Here is a 24,175-nt window from a genome sequence, read left to right on the forward strand (position 1 = left end):
AAGTGTCAAATAACAATCTAAATGCATTTTGTTTAAAACTTCAAATTTGCAGGTTTTTTTTAGGTAATGGTCTATATTTGTATGCTGTGCATTATTCTGCCATCTAGCGATTGCCTCCCACCGCATTTCCCTCCTCCTCTCCTTTCCCTGGTTGGTAATTCCATCTCCCTAGGATATTAGACATATACCCACAATGCTTTGAAACTGTCCATATTTTCGTGGTAGGCTTGGAAGACTAGCCCACCTCTCCTGGTAGGAGATTACAAAGACTGCCAAAAAGAGTGCGAAGAACTGGAAAAAGAAAAACTCTTCGAAAAGAACAATGTACATTGAAGAACACCGAAAGATACTGAAGCCCAAATAAAAAAATAACAATGTTTGAGGCATATGTGCTGTAGATACAAATGCTTTGCTTAAGTCTGCCATCTATTTTTGGGCTCAGATGATTACAAGTTGTTTTTGTTACAAGAAGTTTTCTTCGAGTCACAAGACTGACTCTTAGCAATACTGCGCATGGTCATCTTCTCCATCTTCACATTTGTTTTTGTCTGCCGACTTGTTTGGATGTACATTCTCGCGCTCCAGTTAATCTCAATCGGGCTCTCTTCGGTCTGATATATCTCTCGATGGTATTTTCTTGATCGGTATTATATTAACTCCATACTACAGTCTACGTAGCGGGATTTGGCTAGTTTCCCTCTGTCCAACGCTCCCGGTGAATGACCTACTAATGGAATGCACTCTTTTCCCTTTCTGTCTGAAGTGCCACCCCAAATACCCTCACACCGAGCAACATCCTGTTTGCAACTTATGCCTCTCGCCACAACATAGAAAGGACCGCTGTGAGGCCTGCTAGTCTTTTCAGTCGAAAAAGACTTGGGGACTGATGTGCTAGAAGGTGGGAAATGCAGCACAAACAAGTGGATGATGTCCCTGACATCTTCGGTTGGCAAGAGGATAAAGCTTCAGTAGCGCTGGAGGAATAATTTTCCATCCATGATTCCAAATCAGTCTGAATCAGTAGAGGGGTCAACCACTCTTCAGCCAGCACAGAAACGGTGTACTGGGAATTTGTCTACCCCTGCTACGAAACTCAAATTATCGGTTCTCACTGAAAAAACAGCTCACAGGCCGCCACTGCATGGTGTGCACCGAATACATGAGTCGGAACCTCGCCATCTGGCTTGGCTCCGAACCTTCAGCCTAAAAGCAAGGGCCTCTACATCCACTCTGTCTGAGACGACAACATCTCGTTTATGGCACCATTTTTTGAAAGTTTCAGAACCAAATGTAACCTAGGTACCCAGGGCCTTGTGACCAGGGAAGGCCTCCAAGGGCTGCAGCACTCGTTGTGCCACCCTTTGAACGCACACGCACACACACACACACACACATACACACACCCCCCCCCCCCCCCTTCCTGAGCCTTCCTTCCCCAGATTCCAAAATCCGAAGAAGAGCTAGAAGAAAGAAGACCTGCCCGGCAGCTGCTAAAAAGAGGAAGACACCAACTGCTTTGGCCCCAGCCCTACTAGCCTGTCAACCCTCGAACCTGCTCCAACCCGGCATCTCTTGTGGCCAGCAACCTCACAAACCCCGGAGGATCTGGCTACCTTTTGACTCTAAACCCCTGGGACTCCCATGAGTAGAGGCTCTACTCAAAATCTACTTATAATCCCTGGCAGCAGCCCGGAAACGCAAACCCTTCCCATTCTGCACCCGCCAAGCCTGTCCTGTACCGGACTGAACAAAGACCACTAGGACAACCCCACGGCGACTGAGCCCAGAGTCCGGCACCCAAGGACATCGCTCGACACTCCCGAAGAAGCCTGCAACCTCAGAACCAGGTGCCCCCCCCCAACCGCGATCAATGGAGGGTAAGATTTCCCAAAACCAAAAGGCACCCCGCGACCACTGTGCCCTATCCCGGGGTACCTACCTATCCTCTAACTACCCAACTTACCTCTCGAAGTGGTGGTGGCACCTGAAGAATCTTCGTCCCCGAGCTTGCAGTTTTTTTCTAAACAGGAGTTTTCCCATTGAAATCAATTGAGCGCACGAAGGCTCAAAAGCACCTTGCACCCAGTGGCCCTGGCAGTGTAATCTCTACACCTATCTATTTGCCTTGAGTAAGAGACCAGGAGCCCAGCTCCCACAGCCGCGTGGCCTGCTAGTCAGCAGCCACCAACCAAGGCCCCCCTACCTCTCATAGGATAACATTGGGCCTAACTCTCTCTGCACCTGGCCGCCAATGTGCCGCTGGGGGTGAACCAACTGTACCTACCTGACCCTGGGAGACCCCTGAGTCTATGCCCAGAACCTCAACTCTGCCAGTCGAGTACTTGCCTTTAAACCTAAAACTCAATTTTCTCCGTAGGGTAATATTGACTGGCTTTTCCTGAAATTTCTTCTAAGTGTGGACTTTTCAAAACTTAAAATATTCACCAAAAATCAGCTGAGTAACGAAAATACTCACCTGCTCTTAGGTGAGCTCCCATGTGCTGGATCTTGGTGCCCAGCACTGACTCTGAAAAATACTTACAACTGTACTTACCAGTAACCCAATTTTCTCCCATAGGAAATCATTGACTGTTTTTCTGTGAAATTTATTCTGTCAATTTCTGCAATCTTTAAATATTCTTTAAAAATCGTATAATTTCTGAAAACGGAATTATTTACCGGTTTTGGATAAAGGTCCCAGTACTGAGTCTAGGCACCCAGTACTGGATTACAAAAGTAACGAGAACATACTTTTTGCAGCGTGTATCTTTCTTGATTCACGATGCTGTGCATCATTCCGCGGTCTGGTTGTTGGGTCCAGAATCGTAGTCTTTCTTTTGTCGTTTTTTTTTATTTTGTTGCCCAGGTGGACGTCGACGTCCCACCATTTGGTGTACTTCTCGTGACGTCGGCATGCTTCCTGCGGAAGTCCCACCTTGGTGCGCCATCTTCAGATTCTTTTTTCCACCGTTGGGTCTGGATCGTCACCGAGAAGCTCCAGAGTTTTTTACCAAAGAAAGAAGAACACGAGTTTCATCGGAAAATTAAAGGAGAGTACAATCAGGAAGAACATCGAGCCCGGACGACGAAGGAGGAGAACCTCTATCTTCTACGTCCAACGGAGAATGCGCACTCGGGAACACTGAGCGCAGGAATGGACAAAACACCTTTTAAATTCTGCCCTAACTGCCACCACAAGTACGCGCAGAAGGACCAGCATCCGGTCTACAACCTTTGCCTGCCAGTCGACCACGAGAGCAAAGACTGCAACGCCTGCTCCGCCTTCACACCGAAGACACTCTGGGTGAGAGAGAGAGGCAGAGGAGAGCCAACTACAACATGGAAGGTAAGGCCCCGTCTATGTACGACCTGGGCCTCTCCACCGACTAAGACAACGTCGCCGAGTGACCTGACGACTTCACGGTCGCAGAGACTGATAAGAAGACGTCTGACAAGGTAGGAGAGACGTCGAGCACAAAAACCCCGAAAGGGCCCCGAAAAACAGACTGACTCTCGAAAACCAGAGTCTAAGTCCTCGAAAGGAACACAGGCGCCGAAAATTTCGACTACCGCGAGTGCATCCAAGGACAAAAGGCCCAGCGGATCCTTCCAGGTGCCGAAAAACAAAGTTCGTTGAAACAGACCCACGAGGTTGGGCGTTCGACGAAGGACAAGGTCGCGTCGACGCAAGCTCCGTCAAAGGCCAGTGCTCGACGCCGAACATGCCTCCGAAATGGAGAAGAAAAAGAGAAGGCTCGAGGCGGAGATGGAGAGCATCCTTCAAAGGAAGGAGTTCGACGAGAAGATGAAGAGATTTACAATCCCAACGAAACCACCAACGGTTATCGTCGAGGTCAAAGAGCAGGAAGAGTTCGACGTCGAAGAGCAGTCAAACTCCCGAAGAAGAGGAAGATGATCTCTACTATGAGGGAGAAGAAGAGGAGGAACAGCAATCGAACTACGGCTCGGCGCTGTTGACGATGCAAGACCTGGAATGGCAGGACCTCGACGCCGAAAATCCAGAAGAGCCCGTGGAGACTTATCCTTCGAGGCCTTCGCCGCCAGATGATATTGGGGCTTACAACATGGCCGTAAAGAGCGCGGCTGCAGCTTTTGGCGTGAAACTAGAGGAGGAAAAAACGAAAGCGGACTTTATACTCGAGACACTGCTCCCCATCCAAACTAGGAGCCAGTTCCTTCCCATGCTTCAGAGTGTCATGAACCAGGGGAAAGGCGTTCAAGGACCCTGCAACATGCAGATCCATCACACCCAGAACAGAGAAAAAATATAAACCATCCTCTCAGGACCCTCCATACATCAAGGGATCTGTCACAGCAGACTCCATTATCGCATCTACAGCCAGAAAGAGGGCCAATGTTCTGGCAACCTCTGGACCACCTCCTGTCAAGGAGAGCAGAAGGATGGACCTCACTGGCAGGAAAATAGAGAGAAACGCGGCAATGCACTGGCGCATGGCGAACTCTAATGCACTACTGAACAGGCACCAGAATCCAACATTGGGACGAAATGGGGGAACTAATCAAGCATCTCCCCAAGCAATACCAACAAAGAGCTTCGCATCTAGTGGAAGAGGGGAAGAATATAGCAAATTCATGCCTTAAAACAGCGTTGGACGGAGCAGAGGCATCAAGCAGACTAATGGCAATAGCAATCACTGAAAGGAGACGGGCCTGGCTCAGAATTTCAGGATTCAAGCAAGAGGTACAGAACAACATCATGAACACCCCTTACAACGGAGAAATGCTGTTCGGGGCACCAGTCGATGAGAAACTCACCCAACTCAAAAAAGAGAATGAGACGGCGAGGTCCATGGGGGCCCTGCAATTCAGAGGGATGAGCAGAAGTACCCCGATACAGAGACCATACGGAAGGGGAGGAAGCCAGCCGGGAACGTCACATCAAACATTCCAGCAAGGCGAGGGTCACGGGCAACAGGGGCAGCAGAAACAGAACTGGCAGTACCAGTCTCTGGGCCAGTCCTTTCGCAGTAGGGGAAACTGACGAGGCCAAAGAAGAAGAGGTGGAGACCAACCTGCCTCAAAGTGACTTTGCACGGAGGAGAGTGCTCACCCACAGCATCCCTCCAAGGGTAGAGCACAAAGGAACCAACAAAAGAGGGTTACACGAACTGAACGCCTACAAGCATGCAACACCGGTGGGCGGAAGACTCAGATATTTTCTCCAAGAATGGAGAAAAATAACAGACAAATGGATACTCAACATCATACAGTGCGGATACTGCATAGAGTTGGAAAGGAGACCTCCAAACAAAAAACCAGAGAAGGGAACACTCCGGACAAGAGCTAGCGCAACTCGTAGAGAAAGCATTACAGCTACTCCAAAAGGAGGCCATAGAACCAGTACCATTCAAAGAAAGGAACAAGGGAGTGTATTGAAGCTACTTCCTGGTACCAAAGGTGGACGAAACACTAAGACCCATCCTGGATCTACGATTCCTAAACAAGTATGTAAGGACGCAAAAATTAAAAATGACATCCCTACAAGAATTACTCCCACAAATGAGAGACGGAGACTTCATGTCCACCGTGGACCTCAAAGATGCCTACCTGCACATCCCAATGAACAGGCAGCACAAGAATCTGTTTAAGTTCACCATCAACAAGGATAACTAGCAATTCACAACCTTGGCATTAGGTCTAAAGTCTGCACCAAGGGTTTTCAGCAAATGCCTTGCAGCAGTAGCAGCGTACCTGCGGAGGGAAGGGATTCACGTGTATCCTTACCTCGACGACTGGCTAATAAAGGCAAGTTCACGCGAAAAATGCGAGCAACACGCACAGCGTGTCACAAGAACACTAACAAAGCTGGGGTTCTCAATACACTGGGGGAAATCATCAATAGAACTAGAACAAGTGAAGATCTTCCTGGGGGCGCAGATCAACACTGTAAAGATAACGGCGATGCCCAGCGAGAAAAGGATACTATCCCTGCTGAAGGAGACTCGCCTCTACCTGAAGGGGCTAGCTCTGACAGTGAAAACAGCGAGCAAGATCATGGGGATGATGGCGTCATGCATTCACCTAGTTCCAAATGTACGCCTACACATGAGGCCTTTGCAGGAATGGCTGCAACAGCAATGGTCACAAGCAAGCGGAAGTTGGGAGGATCTAGTGGTTGTAACGCACGCTGTGCAAGAAGAGATAGAATGGTGGAACAGGGAGAACATAACTATAGGGAAGCCCTTGACACCACCAAGCCCAACGGTGACCATCACCACAGACTCATCCCAGATAGGATGGGGAGCACATATGGACAAGCTCAAAGTGAGGTCTGTGGACTCCAGCAGATGCGGTCAGACACATCAACTACCTGGAATTGAAGACCGTATGCCAAGCCCTGAAAGCCTTCCAGAAAAAACTGTACAGCCAGAAGGTGTTGATACAAACAGACAATACAACAACAATGGTCTACATCAACAAGCAGGGAGGAACAGTCATTTCCCCTATCCAACCTGGCGCAGGAGATTTCGAGATGGGCCATCCCACTATAAATAGACCTGCTGGCCATTCACCTACCAGGGAAGGACACTGTGGAAGCAGACTGGCTCAACAGGCAGACTTCAGCGACCCACGAGTGGGAGCTCAATGGACAGGAAACGCAAAGGCTATTCAGAAGGTGGGGTACACCGACAATAGACCTGTTTGCAACACACCAGAATGCAAAATGCCAAAGCTTCGCACCCAGACAACCAGAAAAACAATCCATGGGGAATGCCCTATGGATAAGCTGGTCAAAAACATTTGCCTACGCTTTTCCACCAATACCACTGATGCATAGGGTACTCAACAAGTGCAGGACCAGCAACATGATGCTGATCCAAGTGGCACCATAGTGGGCAAGACAGACCTGGTACTCACAGATAGTGGAGATGGCACAGGGACCACCATACAAGTTCACCAAAAGAAAGGACTTACTCTCCATGCAGAACAGAGAGGTTCTACACCCAGAGCCAGAGAGCCTCGGCCTAGCGGCATGGCTCCTGAAGACAGAGTTCGCACACCTTAAGCTACCTCAAAGCACTATGCGAGTGCTCCGGGAGGCAAGGAGACAGACGACACGGAAATGATATGGGGAAAAATGGAAGAGGTAAACACATTGGTGCGGGAAAAAATAAACTGCAAAATAAGTTGACAAAGGAATCGACGGTGCTGAGATACCTCACGCACCTACTAAAGGCTAAACTATGTTCATTCTCACTAAGGGTACACCTCGCAGCGATTGTTGCCTACACACGAGGTGAGACGGGTGAAAGTTTCTTTACATCAAGAGTTGTAAAGAGGTTCCTGGAGGGGGCAAAAAGGATAGCGCCACCAAAAAGGATGCCGCCGCCGGCGTGGAACCTCAACTTAGTCCTAACGGAACTTATGAAGGCGCCCTTTGAGCCCATTCACAAGGCCTCCCTTCAAATGCTAACAATGAAGACAGCCTTTCTGGTGGCAATAACCTCACTGCGTAGAGTAAGCGAGCTGCAAGCGCTGACGCTGCAAGAGCCTTACATCCAGATACACAAGGAGTCGTAACGAGAACGGACCCACACTTCATGCCGAGGTGGTGTCGGCATTCCATATGAACCAGACAATACAAATACCAAGCTTCTTTCAGAACCCTGCCACAGGCGCAGAAAGGGCACTGCACACTCTAGACGCTAGAAGGGCGGTGATGCACTACATCGAGAGAACCAAGGAGCACAGGAAAACTAAGCAGTTTTTTGTGTCCTTCGCAACCAGCTTCCTGGGTAGACCAGTAACAAAAGGCACCATCGCGCGATGGATCGCACTGACGATACAGTTGTGCCACAAACAGGCAGGGCAAGAACTATCGGAAAGGGAACGGGCCCACTCCACAAGGAAGAAAGGAGCAACAATTGCTTTTCTGGCACACACCCATTAAAGACATATGCCTGGCGGCAAGATGGGCTTCAGTGCACACTTTTACTAAGCACTACTACGTGGATATACAAATGAACAAGGAAGCACAAGTAGGACAAAAGGTGCTTCAACATATATTCAACGACCAACGCTCATCTTCCACCCAGCCGCCACAAAAGTGACAAACAGCTACAAAATCGATGCACAGCATAGTGAATCCAGAAAGATTCACGCTGCAAAACGAATAGTTTCTTACCTGTCGGTGTAGTTTTGCAGCTTGAAGATCTTTCTGGATTCACTAGCGAACCCTCCCATCTCCGCCAGAAAGTTGAGGATGGAGAAGAGGGGGGGAAAGACAGAGAATGGAGAACAGAAGAAGACTTAAAAAGAAATGTGAGAGGATATAATTGAGAAGAAATACTGTAAATTGCCTAGGTTTAAAAAAAAAAAAGAGAATCAGAAGATGACGCCCCGAGGTGGGACTTCCACAGGAAGCAGGACGACGTCACGAGAAGTGCACCAAATGGTGGGACGTCGACACCCACCTGGGCTACGGAAAGAAAAAAGAAGACAAAAGCAAGACTACGAATCTGGACCCAACCACCAGACAGCGGAATAATGCACAGCATAGTGAATCCAGAAAGATCTTCAAGCTGCAAAACTACACCGACAGGTAAACTATTAGTTACTGCTCGACCAAGCTACCACTTTAGAGAGTAAGGTTATGTCTAACTTTAGCCTCTGCCTAACCTCTGGGGTTTGTGGACTCTGTACACACTATACCTATTTGGGAACAGTATATACAGAGCCACTTACTCACAACTAGCGAACCCACCCTCCTCCGCCAGAAAGATGAGACATGGGGATAAAGGAAACAAAAGATAAAGAACGACTTTAGAAGGTTAGATGAGAAAGTAACACAAAACCAGAAAAAAGAATCAGAAGATGGCGACCAAAGGTGGGAGCTTCAGGAGGAAGCACGTCTATGTCACGAAGGACACCAAATATTGGTATGTAGACGCCCACCTGGGCCACGAAAAAAAAAGAGAAGGAATACTACTATTCCGGACCCAACCACTAGATGGCGGAATAATGCACAGCATAGTGAATCCAGAAAGTCTTTAAGCTGCAAAACTACACCGACAGGTAAAACTATACGTTGCCCCTCTAGCTGGGTGCCCTATGCCAGTGGTGAGGGTACAGATGCATGAGCCCTGTACTACTGCAGCGCCCACGTCCATTCCTGGGCACTGTAAGTGCAGGGCTGCCATTAAGAGTATATGGCGCTTGGAGTTTGTCGTTACGAACTCCACAACACCATAATGGCTGCATCGAAGACTGGGAAGTTTGGTATCAAACGTCTCCGCACATTAAACCCACACGGATGCCAGTGTGGGATTTAATGTAAAATGCACAACAGAGGGCATTTTAGTGATGGCCCCCTGAAACTCTACCAACTTCCAGTGACCACTGGGTCGAGAGCCTGCTGCTCACGGGGGGCCTGACACAATGCGCATCCTGGGGCGAGGTGCCAAGCCTCCTCCCCCAGGATGGGCAGGGTTCACGAAGGGGAGGCTTCAAAGGCATTCTGCCTTTGTGAGCCTCTCCAGACCATTTGCTGCTTTCAGCAACTGGTCCCCACTAGTTCTACCCCCCACTTAGGGCGGGAGAACAGGCGGGAAAAACAACTGAGGGAAAGAGGTCTGCCCACCTCTGCCAACTCCACGCCTCAGGTAGGGGGGGCGAGGTGAAGCATAACTCTGAGTTCCTGCCATCTTGAGGATGAGGGGACCTAGCCAACCAGGGACAGGCTTCTGCCCCCCTCCCACTGGAGGGGTGTGAGAAAGTGCCATCTTTCTTGCATGGTATGCCCCCACTTTTTGCTAAATTGCTGAATGTACTTCGATTGAGTGTACCCTGGGTTCCTGCCAATCAGGTGCCCAGGGCCTATGTTCCTTCCTTAAACCACACAAACTCCAAATTGGCAAACCCTAGCCACATGTCAGCCCCTAGTAAATGGTACCCTAGGTACCCAGGGCCTTGTGACCAGGGAAGGCCTCTAAGGGCTGCAGCACTCATTGTGCCACCCTCAGAGGCCCTGTACCCTTACACACACACACTGCCCTTGCAGGCTGAGTGTCTGGGTGCAGGACAAAACAAAGAGTCGACATGGCACACATCACTGTGTACCATGCCCATCACCTACACTGCCAAGGCATATGTCAGCCACCCCTCTAGCTGGGTGCATTACGCCTATGGTGTGGGCACAGGAGCAGGAGCCCTGTGCCCCTACAGTACCCGGGTCCATTCCTGGGCACTGTAAGTGCAGTGCTGTCATTTAAGAATACATGGTGCTGAGAGCTTGTCAAACACGAGCTCCACAGCACCATATTGGCAACACTGAAGCCTGGGAAGTTTGGTATCAAACTTCTCAGCACATTGAACCCACACTGATGCCAGTGTAGGATTTAATGTACTAAGCACCCCAGAGGGCATCTTAGAAGATGCCCCCTTACAGCTAACTTGCAATCCACGTCTGCTCTGAGGCTGCCCAGGCTGCCACACAGCAGACACGTTGCTGGACCCCTGGGTGGGAGAGCCCCTGCTCTCCCGGGCCTGCAACAATGCACATCCTGGGTGAGGTGAGAAATCTCCTCCCCCAGGATGAGCAAAGGGAAGCTTCAAAGGCAGGCCGCCATTTGGAGTTTCCCCAGGCCACTGCAACCCCCCACTCTGGCGGGAAGCTTGGCCGGAAACCCCATACAAGGACAGGGGATGTGCCAGCCTGCCCACCCCACCCCTCAGGTGGGGGAGGCGAGGTGAAGCACATCTCCGGGCTCTCGCCATCTTGAAGATGGGAGGCCCTACCCTATCAGGATTAGGCTACTGCCCCCCTCCCACAGGAGAGAGGCAGGATAGGGGGTGTACCCACCCCAGGACAAGGACCCATTGGTCCCTGGCCTTCACCTACCTGTAACGCCCCTAAATCTAGTATTTAGGGGCCCCCTGAACCTTCCTTCCAGAGATTCCAGATAGAAAAACGACAAGAAGAGCAAGAAGAACAAAGACCTGCCCTGCAGCTGCTAAAAAGAGAAGAAGACACCAACTGCTTTGGCCCCAGCCCTACCGGCCTGTCGACTCTCGAACCTGCACCAGCGCGGCATCCCACGTGGCCAGCAACCTCACCAACCCCGGAGGACCTGGCTACCTTTTAGCTCTAAGCCCCTGGGACTCCCACGAGTAGAGGCTCTACTCAAGAAACCTACTTGCTATCCCTGGCACCAGCCCGGGACCGCGGACCCAACACACTCTGCACCAGCCAAGCCTGGCCAGTGCCGGAGTGGACAAAGACCCAGAGGACGACCCCACGGCGACTGTGACCCAGAGTCCGGCACCCAAGGACCCCCCTCGACATCCCGGAAGAAGCCTGCAGCCTCAGAACCAAGTGCCACCCCAGCCGCGATCAACCAGAGGGTAAGATTCCCGACGTCAAAAGGCACCCCTGCACCCGGCGCCCTGCGACCCCCTGTGCCCAATCCCGGGGTACCCACCTAACCTACAACTACCCAACTTACCTCTCGAAGTGGTGGTGGCACCTGAAACATCCTCGTCCCCGAGCCTGCAGCCTCTTTCCAAACCGGAACATTCCCATTGATTTCCATTGAGCGCCCTAAGGCTCAAAAGCACCCTGCACCCAGCCGCCCGAGTGGCCCTGGCAGTGCCCTCCCTACACTAACCTACTTCCCCACTTGCCCTGAGTAAGTGACCAGGAGCCCAGCTCCCACAGCCGCGTGGCTTGCCAGACAGCAGCCACCAACCAAGGCCCCCCTATCCCTCATAGGATAACATTGGGCCCAACTCTCTCTGCACCCGGCCGTCCTGAAACCGCTGAGGGTGAACCAACTGTACCTACCTGACACTGGGGGACCCCTGAGTCCATACCCGGAATTTCAACACTACCAGTCGAGTACTTACCCTTAAACCGCTAACTTCATTTTCCTCATAGGGTAACATTGACTGGCTTTTTCTTCAAAAATCTTCTAAGTGTGAACTTTTCAAAACTGCAAAAATTCACCAAAAATCAGCCAAGTGACAAAAACGAATTTACTCACCTGCTCCTAGGTGAGCTCCCAGTGCTGGATCTTGGTGCCCAGCCCTGACTCTGAAAAGTGTTCACAACTATACTTACTTCTAACTCATTTTTCTCCCATAGGAAACCATTGTCTGCTTTTCTGTGAAATTTCTTCTAAGTGTCTACTTTTGCAAATTTGAAATATTCTTTTAAAATCGTACCATTTCTGCAAACGAAATTACTTACCTGCTTTTGATAAGGACCCCAGTCCTGGGTCTAGGCACCCAGTCCTGGATTACTAAAGTAACGATAAAGTACTCTACCTGCAATTTGAATTTCTTGCCATAGAGATCCATTGAATGTTTTCTGTGAAATATTTTCTAAGTGCTAACTTTTGAAATAGCTAAATATTATTTAAAAATCATTACAGTTATTAAGTCGACTTTCATCACTTGATTCTGAATACTGACCCCAGGCTGGTTCTAGGATCCAGACCTGGAATTCCAAAAGTAATCTGAAAAGTAATTTATTACAAATAACCTGAATTTACCATTGAGCTCAATGCATTGTTATGTTTAGGAAATAGGATTGTTTATTGCAACCAACTGTGACTGTTTACACAAATTTATTGCTTGAAACAAAAGTATTTATATTCAACCTCTCATTCTGAGAAAGTATATTTTTACCCCCTTTGTGGTTCTAAAAATAAAACAAGCATATATTTTATATATACAAATCATTGGCCTAGAGTTCAGTTATTGAGTGTGTGAAACCATTTGCTGGCTGAGTGTGTACAATAAATGCTTTACACTGTCCTCTGGTACTGCCTTACTGCTCGACCAAGCTACCACTTTTGAGAGTAAGGTCATACCTAACTTTGACCTCTATCAGCCTCTGGGGGACTGTGGACTCTGTACACCCTGTACCTATTAGGGAACAGTATATACAGAGCCACTTTCTCACAAGGGGTGCCACGATAGGGGGTGTACCCACCCCGGGACAGGGACCCAAGGGTCCCTGCCCTTACCTACCTGTAACACCCCTAAATCTAGTATTTAGGGGGCACTGTGAACCTTGCTTCCTCGGATCCAGCCTGACAACAAGAAGAAAAGGACGAACAGCCATGCAGCCAGCTAACAAGAGGACGACGCCCACTGACTTGGCTCCAGCCCTACTGGCCGGTCTCCCCTTGAACCTGCTCCTGTGAAATCCCAGTGTCCTGCAGCCAGCAACGTCAAACCCTGGAGGACCTGCCTGCCTTCACTTCCAAGACTGCTTCTCCCGTGAACACAGGATTTGTTCACACTGCAGCTTCTGGCTCCGGCTGGATACCGCGAATCCAGCCCACTCTGCACCCACTGAACCCGGCCCGAGCTATAGTGGAAAAACACAACAAGGAGGTCCCCCTGGCGATCCTGACCCGAGATCCGGCGACCCCTGGCCTGCCTCAAGCTTCCAGCTGACGTCGGCAGCCTAAGTCCAGAAGGCCCCCCTGACTGCGACCCGAAGCTGGTAAGAAGATCTGACCCCAAAAGACACCCCTACACATGACGCCCCACAACCTTGTGTGCCCAAACCAACGGTGCCTAACCAATCCTGATCTTCCCAACTTACCTCTTGAAGTGGTGGTCGCACCCAGAAGTCTTTAGTCTCCTTGCCTGCAGTGCTTTTGCAAACCCGGAGGTTCTCCATTGAAAACGGGACACCTGACTTCAAAACAGCACCCTACACCCGGCCGCTCTAGTGCTGCTGAGGGTGCACCTCTGATGCTAATTTGGTTCCCTATTTGCCCTGACCTGAACCGTAGGAGCTTTGCTCCCACATCCGTGTGGCCTGCTTGCCAGCCGCAACCAACCGGAGGCCTCCTATCCCCCTTTGGATAACATTGAGCTTCAACACTTTGCACCCAGCCGCCCTAGTGCTGCTGAGGGTGAAACAAAAGTGCATTACTGACCCTGGGGGACCCCCGAGTCTAAACCCAGAACCTGAACTCCCACAGACGATTACTTACCTGTGAACCTGTTTTTCCTCCTTAGGATAACATTGACAGTTTTCTTCCAAAAAGTTTCTAAGTGTGGTGTTTTTAAATCTAAATATATTCTTTGAAAATTCTGTGAATACCCAAAACTTATTTACTAAACTGTTTACAGGAAATGTCCAGTGCTGAATCTACGTATCCAGCACTGAGGTAGAAAAGTAACTTACCTACAATTTACTGAAAAAGCCTATTCATTCCAATGTACTGTTTTTTCTAAGTGTTGCAACCTACTGCATTCTCTGCAAGTTAAACAAAGTACAATTTCCATTGCATTTTCAAACTGTTCTACAATCGGCAACATATTCCTGTAAAGTATTTTATGCTTAACTGTGCCAGGCTTGCTTGGCTCTAAAATAAAATAGCATATTTTTTATACAAGAACAATTGGCCTAGAGTTCAGTTATTGAGTGTGTGAATTAATTTGCTGACTGTGTACATCAAATGCTTCACACTGTCCTCTGATACTGCCTTACTGCTCGACCACTCTATCACAAATATAGAGGAAGGTTCTATCTATCTTTAACCTCTGCTTATCTCTGGGGTCACCTGGACTCAATACACACTATACCTCATTTTGGTGTAGTATATATAGAGCCAGTTTCCTACACATTCACACTACTGTCTGATAAGCCTAACTGCCCAGCTACAACTAAATTGAAAGTATGTTATTGTCTACTTTATCCTCTGCTATACCTCTAAGGAATCCTTCGACTCGGTGCACACTATACATATTTTTGGTATAATATATACATACAGCTTCCTACAGTGCAGTATCTACCTTAAACGCAACCTTCCCCCATGTTGGTCTAAACCCCCCAAAGACTGGAAGAGTAAGCTGTGTACTTAACTGTTAATACATATACAGATTTACCTTCCATATTATTGCATTGTATTTTTCCTATTGCATTTTACTGTATCTTTTACTGCTAGTTTGTTGTTTGATTGATGTCCTAAAAGTATTTCTATACTCCTTTAAAGTAATTCTATTGATTCTACAAACAGTACATGCTGTATTTTACAAGTCTTATTATTCTTAGAAAGTGTTAACTTACCCGCAACCGAGTTCTTCTTGGTTCCAAAATAACATAGAAATAACTTTTATACAAACCAATTGGTCATGGATTCAGTCTTTGAGTGTGTAATCATTTCTTGCCTGAGTGTGTACAACAAATACTTAACACAGCCCTCTGATAAGTATAACTGCTCGACCACACTACCAGAAATGGAGATTTTAGTATTATATACTTAATCTACTGCGGATCCTTTGGACGCTGTGCACACTATACCTTAAGTTGTTTTAGTATATACAAAGCCAGCTTCCTACACCAACGCATGAGCTATTATAAAAAAGCTCCATCCCAGCTGATGGGCTATCCACAAGATTAGGAATCTGCAGTTTATCTCTACCAGAAAAGGCATTAAGAAGATAAATAACTTGTCCTTTAATACCCTCCAGCTCCTCCCCCCCCCCCCCCAACTCCCCTCACATGTTACCTGTTGTAGTACTTGCTTTTAATCTCGCTTGGCCAGTATGCCATCCTGTGTAGCATTGCTGTTGACCGTGTAGGACTGTATGGTAAGATGTTGTCTGACTTAGCTAGAGACTTAAGGAGTCTCCTAGGATTCAACTTTCTTAGGCGACGTCTGTGCTAAGGGGAGGTTTATTAGTCTTCTCCAATTGCTGACGGGTGTGGGGGTGTTATTCCACCAGAACGAATGAATGAATGAATGAAAGGTCGGTAAGCTTGGTACTTTGGCACTGTATTGTCTTTCATAAGTAACTTTTACTGCTATACTGTTTTACAGAGCTCTGGCAAAAGGAGCCCAAAGACTTCAAGAAGTGCTGAACCTAAAGAGGTATGAACCCAAGCTAAAACCTTTTTGACAGTGAATAACTGTGTTATCGCTGTGTCTTTCTTTTAAGAGTACTGTCTGTTGTATGTGTTATTAAATGTGTCTTATTGTGGCCTGGGACACTTGGTTCCACAAACATCCACTTTTATCCATATATATGTGATAAATTATTGTACTATTTAATATCCCTCTGTAACCCAGACCCCTGTTCTAGTATCCTAGCTGTGAGGAAAAGGGGTCTTGCATTGTGTGACCTCACCATATAATAAACTATCAACCCCTTTAGGACCAGTCTGAGTTAGTTTGTGAAACCGTTGCCGCAACTCTGGGTAGCTGTTAGTCTGAGCAGCCAGGCTCGCACAAAAGAACAAGTGTAAATCATTTAAACGCACTAAAACAATTGATAAATAAACGAGATGCTCAAGAAATCCAACACCGTTTTATAAAAATAGTTTAGATCAATATATAACTTTTGACACCAAATGATAAAGATCCACTGGAGCGAGATACAGATTTTACAAGGTATAGTAAATCAGCACTTTTTACTTATCCACCGACAAGCATTTGCAAATTCAATGAATTTGACACTTTGAAACTTGTTCAATAAAACATTTGGTACTTATCAATGTGGTTACTTAGTTACTTTCAGTAATCCGGTCCGGCAGGAAGCTAGTCAGGGGGACCAGCAAGGTCCACAGAGTTATCTTGACAAGAATGGTGCACTCCAGTCCAGTTCCAGCGTCAGTGGCTCCTTGCTATTGACTTTGATAAAGTGGTCTTGATGCAAGTGTAGGAAGCTTGGTTTCTGTTGCAGTACCCCCACGCCCCCCCCCTTTGCCTGACTACTGATGCACTTGGCCTTGATGTGCCCTGGGTCCCTGCCAATCAGGTTCCCAAGGCCTGTGTTCTTTCCTCAAACTGTACCTTGTACCTCCAATTGGCACCTCTCTGGCTTCATGTCAGTCCCTTGTAAATGGTACCAGAGGTATCGAGGGCACTGTGGCCAGGTACGGCCTCGAAGGGCTGCAGAACTTATTGTGCCACCCTTGGAGGCACTGTACCTTTACCCACATTCACTGCATTGGCAGGCTGCGTGTTTTGGTGCAGAACAAAGTGTAGTCGACATGCCTACAGCCAACTGCCCTGGCAATAGTCAGCCACCCCTCTAGCTGGGTGCACTACACCTGTGGTGAGGCTACAGGTGCATGAGCCCTGTACCCCCTACAGGGTCTAGACCAATTCTTAGACATTGTAAGTGCACTAATGCCATTAAGAGTATATGTTGCTGGGAGTTTGTCATAATGAACTCCACCATAATGGCTTTACTGAAAACTGGGAAGTTTGGTATCAAGCTTCTCAGCACCCTAATCACACACTGATGCCAGTGTGGGATTTAATGAAAATTGTACTCTGGGCATTTTAGAGAAGCCCCCTGAAAAATAACGTTGGTGGTTTCCCTGACACTACGAGGCATGTTTCTGGACCCCTGGGGGTGGGACCATTTCCTCCCTGAGCCTAGAAACAATACCTTTCCTGGGCGGAGGTGGTCACACCTCCCCAGGCAAGGAGAGCCATCTGTGGCAGAGGAGCTTTAAAGGCCTGCCGCCTTTGTAACTCTACCTATAATAATACCAGCATTTGTAAAGCGCACAGCTACCTCCGGAGAGGTGTCGCGGCTCTGGGGGCCGTCGGGAAGATTAAGCGAGCTATTGCCCAGAGTCACATGGTGCTGGGCCAGCCGGCGCTGGGGATCGAACCGTGAACCCCGTGGTCTGGAGTCAGGCACCTGGCCACTGCACCACACCTCTTCCACCTCCAGCCTTTCCTGCTGTCAGGAGCAGGCCCACTTCCTGTCTCCCCTCCTTTTCGGCAGGAAGACAGGCAGGAAAAATTAGCACAGCCCAGAAGCTGTGCCCACCTCTGCCACCTCCACCCCTCAGGTGGGGGAGGCGGTTTAAATCACACTCTCAGTGCCCGCCATCTTACACATGGCAGTCCCTCTCCAATCGGGATTAGGGATTGTGCCCACTCCCCCACGTGGGGTGAGCACACCAAGGGTGTAGTCACCCTAAGGTGAGTATCCTATTGACTGCTGACCTTGAGACCCTAAAAACGCCCCCCAAGTACAGTATTTAGGGGGCAGCCCTGAACCAAGAAGACCAGTTTCCGCAACCTACGAAGAATAAAGAAGACGCCCAGCAGAGGAGACTGCAGAGAACTGACTTGGTCCCAGCCCTACCGTCCCTTGAGATCCTGCGCCAAAAGTCACCTTGTCCTGCAGCCAGTGACCTCCTGAACCCTGGGAGGACTGACTGCCTTCAACAAAGACCGGATCTCCTGTGAACAGTCTGAGAAAGTGCCATCTTTCTTGCATGGTATGCCCCACTTTTTGCTGAATGTACCTTGACTGAGAGTGCCCTGGGCTCCTGCCAATCAGGGTCCCAGGGCCTTTGTGCCTTCCCTAAAAACTGTACTGAAACCTAAACCCAAATTGGCAAACCCTGGCCACATGTCAGCCCCTGGTAAATGATGCACTAGGTAACCAGGGCCTTGTGACCAGGGAAGGCCCCTAAGGGCTGCAGCACTTCTTGTGCCACCCTTAGAGGCCCTGTACACACACGTACACACGCACACACGTACACACACACACGTACACCCCCCCCCCCCCCCCCCCCCCCCCCCGGGTACAGAACGAAACAGTCGAAATGTCACGCATCCATGTGTGCCATGCCCACAACACACACTGCCCTGGCATACATCAGCCACCCCACTAGCTGGGTGCCCTATGCCAGTGTTGTGGGTACAGGTGCCTGAGCCCTGTGTCCCTACAGTACCCAGGTCCATTCCTGGGCACTGTGTGCTGTGCTGCCATTTAAGAGTATATGGTGCTGGGAGATCGTCAACACAAACTCCACAGCACCATGATGGCAACACTGAAGACTGAGAAGACACCAACTGCTTTGGCCCCAGCCCTACTGTCCTGTCGACCCTTGAACCTGCTCCTGCTCCAAACCGGCATCTCTTGTTGCCAGCAACCTCACAAACCCCGAGGACCTGGCTACCTTACTGGCTTAGACTCACACTGGCTTGCGTGTTTTATAAGCCAGTGTGATCTAGCTCAAACCTGTATATCATTGTATATCATTGTGGGGTTTAATATGGTGCACATATCATAGCACAGTTCTTTTCTCTTTAATTACACATCCTAGCACTTGGACAGTCAATTATTTTCTCCTACACATATTTCTTGCTTTTGGAGTGTTGGTAGCTGATGATGAGATCTTGAGGTAGCAGGCGAGTACCATCCCCCAACACTCCCTCTCACTCTTTTTTCACCACGTTTGGGTGTTGGAGACATAAGTTTTTAGACTTATTGACAGTTATCCTGCCTTACCTCGTATGCAAAATATTTGTCTTTTCTTTTCTTTTCCTAGTGAGCCACACCAACGAGTAGCATAGATGATACAATCACTTGCTTCAAAGATTGTCTAAAATGTACGACAACCGTTATGGATATATGAACCACTCGCTCACATTGTGAACAGGTCTTTTTGTATACAGTTCATTGAGTGGGGGATGACCTGTTCTCTGCCCCTTTAGCTCCTTATTGTAGATTGTTCTCCATCAACGTGCCAGGTGGCGAATGCGGGCTCTACAGTGGGACCTGAAGTTTCAGTGGGCCCAGCATCGGGGCAACCTGTCCGACCATGTCTTTATCTCGGAGGGCACCGCAAAGCAGTTGCAGTGGTGGCTCACAAACCACGATTGGGTCAGCGGCAGATCCCTCTCACTACCCCACCTGGAACACGTAGTGGTGACGGATGCGTCCCTCCTGGGATGGGGTGGGGCCACATGGGAGAGGCGGAGATCAGAGGACTCTGGTCTCCGGCGGAGTCTCTGCTCCATATCAACCTTTTGGAGCGGAGAGTGATCCGACTTGCACTGAAGGCATTCCTTCCCGTTGTCCGGGAAAGTGTTGTGCAGGTGTTCACGGACAACACCACCGCCATGTGGTATTGCAACAAACAGGGCGGGGTGGGGTCGTGCACCCTTTGTCAGGAGGCTCTGCGCCTCTGGACATGGCTGGAACATCAGAGCATCACCCTGGTGGTTCACCATCTGGCGGGCTCTGAACGCCAGAGCAGACTAACTCAGCCGCCGGTGCATGATGGATCACGAATGGCGTCTCAACTCTGACGTGGCGCAAAGCCTCTTTCGGCAATGGGGAGAGCCTTGGTTAGATCTATTCGCCACGGACGAGAACGCGCAATGACAGCAGTTCTGCACGTTGGAGTTTCCAAGGCGGCACTCGCTCGGGGACACTTTGTCACGAGTGGAGTTGCGGTCTGTTGTACGCCTTTCTGCCTATACCACTTCTGCCCAGAGTGCTGAAGAAAATCAGGCGCGACCGGGCCCAAGTCATCTTGGTGGCTCCGGATTGGGCACGAAGGTACTGGTATCCGGAGCTACTCAGTCTGTCAATCTATTCCCCGATACGACTGCCTCTTCAGGAGGACCTTCTGTCGCAGCAGCAGGGGACTGTCCTCCACCCGAACCTGTCCAGTCTCCACCTCCATGCGTGGAGATTGAACGGCGACAGTTGATGCCATTTGACTTGCCTCCTGAAGTCTGCGATGTGATTCTGGCAGCCAGGCACCCCTCCACTAAAACGGTATACGCCTGCAGGTGGAATAAATTTGTGGTATGGTGCACAGCAAAGGCTATGGATCCCATTTCCGCCCCTCCTTTCTGAGGTTCTTCTCTTCCTTCTTCCTGTGGCCCAGCAGGGCTCTGCTGTGGGCACTTGTAAAGGTTATCTTTCTGCTATCTCTGCCTTCCTCCGGCTCCTTGATCAGCCTTCTCTTTTCAAATCCCCGGTTTCTCGATTCGTTAAGGGTATTACTCACATGTTTCCTCCTGTCCCTTTCGTAATGCCTCAGTGGGATTTGAATCTTGTTTTGACATATCTGATGTGCTCCCTTTGAGCCACTTCATAATTGTCCTCTTCGTCTGTTGACGCTTAAGACTGCTTTCCTGGTAGCCATCACCTCAGCTAGAAGGGTGAGTGAGGTCCAGACTCTCTCTTCTAAACCTCCTCCTTCCTTCCTAAGGTTGTGACTGCCTTTCACATCGGGCACTGCCCACCTTCTTTCTGCCTCCGCATCCCTCAAAAGAGGAAAAGCGGCTCCACCGTCTGGACCCAAAACGTGCGCTCGCCTTCTATCTGGACCGCACAAAACAGTTCCGGTGGACGACCAACTCTTCGTTGTCTACGTGGGCGCTAAGAAGGGGCGGGCGGTGCACAAGCAAACCATCTCTTGGGTCGTTTTGTGCATCAAAGCTTGTTACTCCTTAGCTAAAAAAGGAACCTCCTGTTGGGTTGAGGGCCCATTCCACTCGGGCGGCGACGACGGCCTAGGGTCGGGGAGTCCCCTTGCAGGACATCTGTCAGGCAGCAACGTGGGCCTCGCTGCACACGTTTGCCAAGCATTATTGCCTGGACAGCCAAGCCTGGAGAGATGGCTTCTTTGGCCGTTCTGTTCTCCAGGACTTTCTGGTGTGATCTTGGTTCGCAGACCCACCACCGGGGTTGGTATTGCTGCGGTATCCATTCTAAGGTGAGGAATCTAACGTGTTTCTTTCAGATGAACAAGTTACTTACCTTCGGTAACGATGTATCTGTAAGAAACATTAGATTCCTCACCGACCCACCCATCCTCCCCGTTATGCGAACCGACATCTAGGGTTATTGTTATCCTTTTCAGGTCCCTAGACTTTTTTGGCACCTGTGTCGGTCTCTTCCATGGCTCTGCGTTCCTGGCGCGGAAAGCTATGTACAAGAACTGAAGTCAGCGCGTGAGGGCGGCATCCAAGTACTCCGTCATTCCGGCGCACGACGACGCCGGATGCGGAGCCGCAGACGACGCCTAGCGACGTGCAAGGGTATTGCTGACGAAAAATCTTTAAGGATCCAGCCTGACGCCTGGGGATATTCTAAGGTGAGGAATCTAACTAACGTTTCTTACAGATACATCGTTACCGAAGGTAAGTAACTTGTTCTTCAGTGCTTGCGACTATTGAGGAGTTTACCCTGGAAGAAAAGGCTACGTTACCTGTAATCCTAGTTCTCTTCCAGGGGTATATTAATCAGTCATAAGCAACCCTCCCGCCTCCCCTGATGAGCATCAGCAGTATGATAATGTGTTATTTGCATCTGATATCCTGGTTACTACATGTTGGTGTGCCGTACAGCTCCCGCATCTTTTCATTAATCCTAGCTTTAAGCATGCTGGGACTTGCAGTTTTATGTCACAACAGCTGCTTGGTTGCCTATTTAACCCATCGGGCATTTCCCCGGGAGATTGTCATTCGAGGCAGTTTTTGGAAGGCCCAAGCCTGCTGCTGGGCGTTAAAGATCACTCTCAACCTCCAAGGGGGTTTATTGCAACAGGCACCGTAGCGACATTGGGGCGGGCGGTTTGTTGGGGTAGACAAGGAGAAAAATAAATAAAGGTAGCCAGGCTTGCTTAACCATTTTTGACAGGCCTGCTTATGATTTCCAACCCTGCCCCCCAATTATTGGTCTGAAGGCCTACATTTCCCAGAATACTTAGTGCAGTTGACTGAAACATCAGGACTGGAAACCACCCATGTGACATGGTGCCAGTTGACACATCTGGACAGCATACACGTGTATTGATGACATGCACATTTGGAACTGTGAAAGGGAAACAAATGGACCGCGCCTACTGTGTACTCGGCACTGTTGACGTGCAAGGGATGAGCTGTCCTCTGAGTCCCCAGTCACGCCCTCCCCCCCCCCGCCTTGCCTCAGGAGGCTTCCACTTTCCTGCACGCATGGTAGGGTCGGGTAGCGCCTGCTCTGCGCGCCTCTTGCATCCACAGTTTTGCAGCGTGAATCTTTCAGGATTCACTATGCTGTACATTATTCCTCCATCTAGCGGTTGGGTCTGGAATTGTAGTATTTCTTCTATTTCTTTTTTTTGTTCTCGTGGCCCAGGTGTGCATCGCTATACCACCATTTGGAAGCTCCCACCTTTGGTCGCCATCCTCAGATTCTTTTTTCCGCCGTTGTGTCTGGATCAACAGTGAAGGAGCTCCAAGAACTTTGGAGAGAAGAATTGATGAAAATAGAAGAAAACTTTAGAATATATCACCGGGGAAGACACCGGAGATCAAGTAAGGAAGGTCGACGACCGAGAGAACATCGAAGAATTCGACGTTTCAAAGAAGAATGCGCATACAGGGGGCTCCCTGGGCGCGGTGATGGACAAAACTCCGTTTAAATACTGCGCGAACTGCCACCACAAGTACGCGCTAAAGGACCAACACCCGGTCTGCAATCTCTGCCTGCCGCTCGACCATCGAAGTGAGGACTGCAACGTTCACCCCATAGACCCTCAGAGTAAGGGAGAGGCAGAGAAGAGCAAACTACAACGTGCAGGGGACACCCCCATTGCGCCAAGATTTGGGATTCTCCAGCTGAGAGGAAGACAACCTAGCAGAGGGACCAGAGGACATTTTGGTCGTCGAGGTCGAAAAGAAAACTTCGTAGTAGGTATGAGTCGTCTAACCCTAAACACTCCACTGATACTCTCAAAAGTGAGCCAAAGTCCTCGAAGGGAGCAGGGCCATCGAAGCACTCGACGTAGACTACTGCATCCAGGGACAAGCAGACCATCGAATCCTCTGAGAAGGACCCCCAGCCAGCGAAATCCCAAGACAAGGGAAAGGCACCGAAGAGCAGCCACGAAAGAGGCCTCGACGTCGAAAGGCGAAGGCCCAAAAACGGTTTTCACTTCAGCATCAACAACCGCGAAAAGGAAAGTCTAATCCCTCGAAGCCGATCACGCGGCTGAGATAGAAAGGAAGAGGCTCGAGGCCTAAATGGTGAACATCTTGCAACTCAAAAAAAAATGAAATTCTACAGCATACCGTCGAAAGCCACGGTCAAAACAGAAGGGTGCATTGAGGATTTCCAATTGCCAACCACACCTGAACCTGGAGAGGAACAGGAGAAGACCTGTACTACGGGGGCGCCGAAGGGGAGGAAGACTAGCACACTTACCAAGACTCGATGTCTTCGGAGGCTCAGGACTTGCTGTGGCAAGATCTCGACGCCGAATGCCAGGAAGAGTGTAGAATCATGTCCGTCGAGGCCTTCGCTGCCGGACGACCTAGGGCTCTACAACCAAGTCATCAAAAGGGCTGCAGACACATATGGAGTGCAGCTGGAAGAAGAAAAACCCCCGTCTTGCTTCCTCTTGGAGACCTTGTTG

The 24,175-nt window shown here is 49.4% G+C and overlaps 1 protein-coding gene across 4 annotated transcripts in view; it reads left to right on the plus strand.

Annotated features, from left to right (window-relative positions):
- Positions 1 to 24,175, plus strand: part of ZNF638 (zinc finger protein 638) — a 994,232-nt gene that overhangs the window by 653,753 nt on the left and 316,304 nt on the right. For all 4 annotated transcript variants that reach the window (XM_085642741.1, XM_085642742.1, XM_085642740.1 and 1 more), the window contains one exon: positions 15,828 to 15,878. In XM_085642741.1, coding sequence (XP_085498867.1) covers positions 15,828 to 15,878 — 51 coding nt within the window. The remainder of the gene's footprint in view (positions 1 to 15,827; positions 15,879 to 24,175) is intronic.

The sequence above is a fragment of the Triturus cristatus genome, chromosome 2_2 (assembly GCF_964204655.1).
Source record: "Triturus cristatus chromosome 2_2, aTriCri1.1, whole genome shotgun sequence".
Lineage (NCBI taxonomy): Eukaryota > Metazoa > Chordata > Amphibia > Caudata > Salamandridae > Triturus > Triturus cristatus.